Source organism: Astatotilapia calliptera, chromosome 4 (genome assembly GCF_964374335.1).
Source record: "Astatotilapia calliptera chromosome 4, fAstCal68.1, whole genome shotgun sequence".
NCBI classification, from domain to species: Eukaryota; Metazoa; Chordata; class Actinopteri; order Cichliformes; family Cichlidae; genus Astatotilapia; species Astatotilapia calliptera.
In genome coordinates, this window is record NC_137425.1 from 20,253,581 (window position 1) to 20,259,497 (window position 5,917).

Here is a 5,917-nt window from a genome sequence, read left to right on the forward strand (position 1 = left end):
GTGACAATACTACAGTCACATTTATCTCAAAGTGCTTTACAGTACAAGCCATATTCACTCATTTCCACACACACACATATACGCAGGCTTTTGATCGAGACACAGCATTTGCTCTGTCACACATACACTCTTCCAGAGAGCGCAGTTGCTTTAATGAAGGAAAACATCCAGTCAACAGCAGGGCAGAAATATCCAGTTTACCATCTGGATATCTGCTCTCAGATCTTAAGTGGGAGGGGCAGATTTGTCTGGGTCATATAAATAAAAATGCAGCTAAATGTTGCATGGAATTTATTCCTGTCTTTCTGCTTTCACTAACAAACATGTTCAGTTTGCTACCTCACTTCCCACAAGCCTAATATTTATTTTTGTTCCATTAAAAATAAATGATTTAATGAACAGCTGAATTTTGACCAGTTTCTCCTAATCCCCAGCCTGTACTTATGATGAATAAGGAGAAAAGGACAAATCCAATGACACAAACTACCACTTAAGGTACTTTGATTACATCAGGAGAAACTCAAGAAAAAAGTCTTTATTAACAAAGTGATGGTTATTAGGTACCCAACTTACTGGCAGTCCTTCTTGTCTGGCGTCATTATGGGCAAAACCTATTTACTGCTTAACAATTTGGAAAATGTTACAAGCATGAGGATGATGTAACCCTGATTAATATTCATTTCATTAATAGTTTTTACAAAAGACATCAGGACATGACATAACTACACAAAGACAATTTTATGTGGTGAATACAGTTAATCTGTTATATAAACAAGTATAATTTTAAATACATATCTGATGCCTGAGCTAGCTGCCACAATCTCATTTTCCTGTATTTATTTTGAGGCGTCACATTGGTCACGTGCTTATTTATTTAAAATTATGTGATGCAGCAAATAATGTGTATTTATGAGTTAAGACTTAAGAATATGATGCAGATTGACGACGTTACACACATAAAATTTTGACAAAGCATTGGTTTATATGGTCATATAACAGGACACTGCTGTATTCTCATATAAAGCATGTAAGAGTCACAGCGATTCTTTGTTTTCGCTGATTGTTTGCATGTAGAGACTATGACTAATCCTAAGCGTTAACTGCGGGGTCATATAAGAAACCTTTTTTTTCTATTTTTAAATATGTAATGAAAGCAGATTGTAGATAGTAAAACTGATGTAACAAATTAAAAAGCTTATTAGGGTAACATTTGAACACATATGTGAAATTGTCTATATGCACAGCATTTAAGCCTATCTTTCTTTTCCAGACCAAAGCGGCAGAGATAATCCATATGAGACATCCCTTGCCTCATCTGGCGTATGTGGACCGCAGCTGATCTCAGTTCATACACACACACACACACATACTCTCACTCGCTCACACTAAAAACAGAAGGAATTTATAGTTTTATAAGAAAGAAATTCACAAATACACATAGCTCGGGGATCTTGACTGAATCTGGCATCATGAGTCTTAAACAGCCCTGCATCTTTCTCAAAGGAGGCAAAAGGAGACATGTAAGTAAACATATGATTTCAGTCTATTCAAATTTCTCTTCTTTTTCTCTGTCAACAGAAATTCATTTTTTTTTTGGAATAGTTGTTTTGGTTCCTATGGTAATTCTTATATCGTAGAATTTTCAGCTAATGAGGAAACAGGCTTAAAGAACTAATTGTAAGGCCGATTTTTGCTTGGTTCCTCACCAGGATGCTTTTCTCTCATTTTCTTTGAATACATTTTCTAATTTCATAGTAATAAGACACTTTATACATAATTCTAACAAGCATAGCTTTACCAAATAAAGGCTATGATCTACACAGGACATTCTACACAGGAAATTTGATCAGATAGATGCTGTAGCTAAAGAACATGCCATGCAAGGGTGTATATGAACATAATAATACATGCTAAAAATGTACCATTCAGGAATAAAGATAGCAACTGTTAGAAGAATATCCCAGACAAAAGTATAATTACATAAACAACTATGAATGTATTTCACTCACACAATTGTATTAAAGATTTTCATTTATCATGTCTGAGTGACAATGACTCCCTCTCACTTCTTAGCTTACAATATTTTATTGCAGTAATGTTTAAATAAGTTATACACACTTACAGATCTTAAAGTCATTGAAAAAAAGCAGTTTCAGCTAATGTGTTATGGGTGTTCTTATTATACAGGGAACATGATTATATATGCAGAGCTTAAGGAGCATTGCAGAAATGCACAGCATGCATGACTGTTACTTTTAGAAAGAGTCGTTTGTCCCCAGGGATGAGAATGTGTTGCGTGATTTGGTAACATCTGTCCAAGAACAACAGATGAAGAGTGCTTCATTGAGGCTAATGTTTACCAAATAGGTCAAATTTGTGGCACTACTGAAGCATTACTAATATCATTTTCATTTAAACTGTTTTGCAGTCAAGAGCACTTACACATGATGAGATAGAAGGTAATTATATGTTAAGCTTTCATATTTACTTTATAAAGGGTTGTATAATTCTTTACATTTCTCACTTTTCCTCAAATTGTATGCTCCACAGAGTTACGTGAAGCTTTTGTAGAGTTTGATAAGGACAAGGATGGCTTAATAAGCTGTAAAGACTTGGGGAACTTGATGAGGACCATGGGTTATATGCCAACTGAAATGGAGCTGATAGAACTGAGCCAAAACATCAACATGAACCGTGAGTAATGTGACAACAAAGTAAAACTAAAACCTACAGTTTATTAACTGAAGAAAACGAAGTCTAACTATCACATTTTATGAAGAATAATACAGACAAATATAACAGTGACATTAAAAAACACCTTTTTTTCTGTGACACACATTTGACTTTTTTAAATATGTAATAAATTCCCATATTTGTTGATTATGTTTTTGTTTTTCGCTTTTTCTTTTATTATTTTTCTACAAACACAAATAGAAACATGGCATCATTTCTTCTTAAAGTTTCTGGAAACTTGACTTGAAAATGGTTCATTAAAGCTGACATTTCCTGTTTCATATGGGTATAATAACATTAGTCATCATAATGCATTTTATGATCATTTGGCTCATTCTATGTCAGTGTGTGTACATATGGACATTTATGAAACCCATAGAAACACTATTGTAAAGTATTTCATTCTAGTCCATCATCACAGGAAGACAAATGCCCTGCTTAAACTATGTTATCGAAATCTTATTGCAGTTGGGGGGCGGGTGGACTTTGAGGATTTTGTCGACCTAATGACCCCCAAGCTTCTGGATGAAACTGCAGGGATGATTGGTTTGAAGGAACTCAAAGATGCTTTCAAAGAGGTAAGCACACCTTTGACTCACTTTGTGGTCTTTGGCACCCCATGGTGGACAGTGCATTAACTTACTTTAAAAAACTTTGTTAGAGCATGAAACTCATGCAGCAGAACTCTAAAAGGTTTGCAATATTTGGATGGCTTCTTCCTCTTTTCTGCAGTTTGATTTAGATGGCGATGGTGCTATCACTTCTGATGAGATGAAACATGCTATGTTGAAGTTGTTGGGCAAACAAACCAGCAAAAATGAAATCGATGCAGTGGTCAAGGAGGCTGACAACAATGGTGATGGAACAGTTGACTTTGAGGGTAAGTTAAACAAACAGACCACAAAAAATAATTTCATTTTACAGCAACTTTTTATATTATTTTGTGTTGCCTCACATAATAATATTACTATTACTATAACTGTGAAACAGGAAACTTAAAGAAAGAAGAAGTTGTGCATTCAGCTTAGTTTTAACTGATATAGTGCCAATTTATAACAACACTCACCTCAAGGAAAAGGAAATTAGTTTAACTTAAGCTTTTGTTGTTGTGACAAAAACATATTCAAAATTTGTCTTCCTAATACTGTGACAGTCCTCGGTAGAAAAACTTATTACACACGTATTTACCGATATTTCAATCTTGCTGGCAAATCTATGTCATCAATAATGCTGCTGCAAGGCTGCAACATTTACATAAGAATGAATAAATATTTGTAGCTTTATGGAGCAAGAAGAACATAGCTTATAGAAACTATGTTTATTTTCTTTACAGAGTTTGTGAAAATGATGTCACAGAAATGAGAACAAAGGAATGAAGAAAGGAGCAGATGTATTTTTATTATGTTTTCTGTTATTGTTATTTTGTAATTTCTGGTAATGGGCTCCTGCATCACTGCTAGAATATGTGGCACTCATTATTTTTTTAAATCTTACTTATTAATTTATGGATTTGCTATTGTCAAAATTTGTTAGCTCTAGAAAGCCAGACCTGATTTTGTGTATTTGTCACTTGTCCCCTTCTTTCTTAATGCCCTGAACGTGTCCAAGTTAAAAAAAATGACAGGTTGTATCTGTGTCATTGTTTGATTTTTAAAATTTATAAATAAATATAAAATATTAAAAATAGCAACTCTACAGTATATTAAGTTAATTTATGATCTGGACAGACTTGGTGGGCTGCGGTGCATACCGATATTTCATGCTGGAAGTGATTTACATTGCATGAATTCCTTCCTGGACATTTTCACCTATATTAGTTCTGCATGTTTAGCTGAAATTCTTGTTTTTGGCTCAGAAAAAGGATTGCAATTCATGTCAAACTACAAAAGGTCATTGATTTGCAGTTTAACTTAGCAGTGGAGTTTACTGACATGCTAATTATTGTATTCCCTGAACAGATACATGCATTTCCCCAGTTTTACTGCTAATCACCAGACAGGAGGTGTAGTCTAAGTGGTGCTGTGTTCTTGCCTTATTTGGATAAAACATCAGAGATTAGGTTTCTTTATTGCTCTGTGACATGTGAGATAATTAAAACATATGTGATGATTGTGGTAGAGATGCACCATTGTAAAAAATATATATATATATTTTGTTGTTTTTGTTTTTTGTTGTTTGTTTGGTTTTTTTGCTTTGGCACCTTTAAATTAATATCTGAAACAAAATAGTTACAAAAATTAATAATCATCATTTTCCATGACCAAATTAACATAATTAATACAATGTTTTGTATATGTGTAAAAAAAAATGTGATATTTATTGAATGATGAGTATTATTTATACATGTTGTTGTAATGTTTTGCTCTTTGGTTGTGTCTCCACTGTCTGCTGTCTGCTCTCATGAGCTCAGTCAGGCTCAGCTGTATTGGGAAAAAGAAGAACAGGGCACAGATGTTACTCTGGGATGGGTGATATGTTCTTTACTGACAGTCACAGCTTGAAGTTATTTCCTCTATGATCAGGACTATGATCAGCCTGTTATGGCAAATAGACAGTATTCTCAAAAATATTTTATTCCAGACTGCAGGTTGTGTAAAGGTTGAAGTTGTTGTATCCCATTTTTCTCTCTGCAGCGATGACTTGGGTAAAAATCATTCAGCATCTTTTCTCTTCAAAGTCAAGATTGAAAAATCTGTAATAAACCTCTGAAGGACGGCTGTTTCCATGGAATTCTATTTATTACTGGAAATTTTTCTCAACAATTGAACAGTTGAATACCAATGACTGATGTAATTTCCAAACAGCAGACTCCCAGTGATAGTAAGCAGAGATTTATTTTTCAACCACTTTCCATATTAGACATCTTTCACTTTTGAAAATCCCTCTAGTTGCTAATTCTGTTGCATAACAAAAGAACAGCATGTGAGTTCTTGCATGTGACAAAGGCTATTTTCATCTTTCAGACTTACATGTAATGGTTGAGTTTCTAAAGACTAATATCAAGGCTGGTAATGACAAATAATGTGTGTTATAGAACTTTGTTACATTTTCAGAAAAAAAACTACTTAATTATTCTTTCTGACTGGATGACTAATAATATTGCAATATGCCATTAGTGGCATACAAATATCTCTACAATATAGGTTTAACTTTATTTTTAAATATTTACTAATAAAGTTTAATT

The 5,917-nt window shown here is 33.7% G+C and overlaps 1 protein-coding gene across 1 annotated transcript; it reads left to right on the forward strand.

Annotated features, from left to right (window-relative positions):
• The first annotated feature begins 1,298 nt into the window (after positions 1-1,298).
• Positions 1,299-5,456, forward strand: cabp5b (calcium binding protein 5b). The gene is made up of 6 exons (XM_026165312.2): positions 1,299-1,520; positions 2,429-2,459; positions 2,551-2,694; positions 3,202-3,311; positions 3,466-3,613; positions 4,067-5,456. The coding sequence occupies exons 1-6, from the start codon at positions 1,323-1,325 to the stop codon at positions 4,093-4,095; spliced, it is 660 nt and encodes a 219-aa protein (XP_026021097.2). The 5' UTR covers positions 1,299-1,322; the 3' UTR covers positions 4,096-5,456.
• The last annotated feature ends 461 nt before the right edge of the window (positions 5,457-5,917 follow it).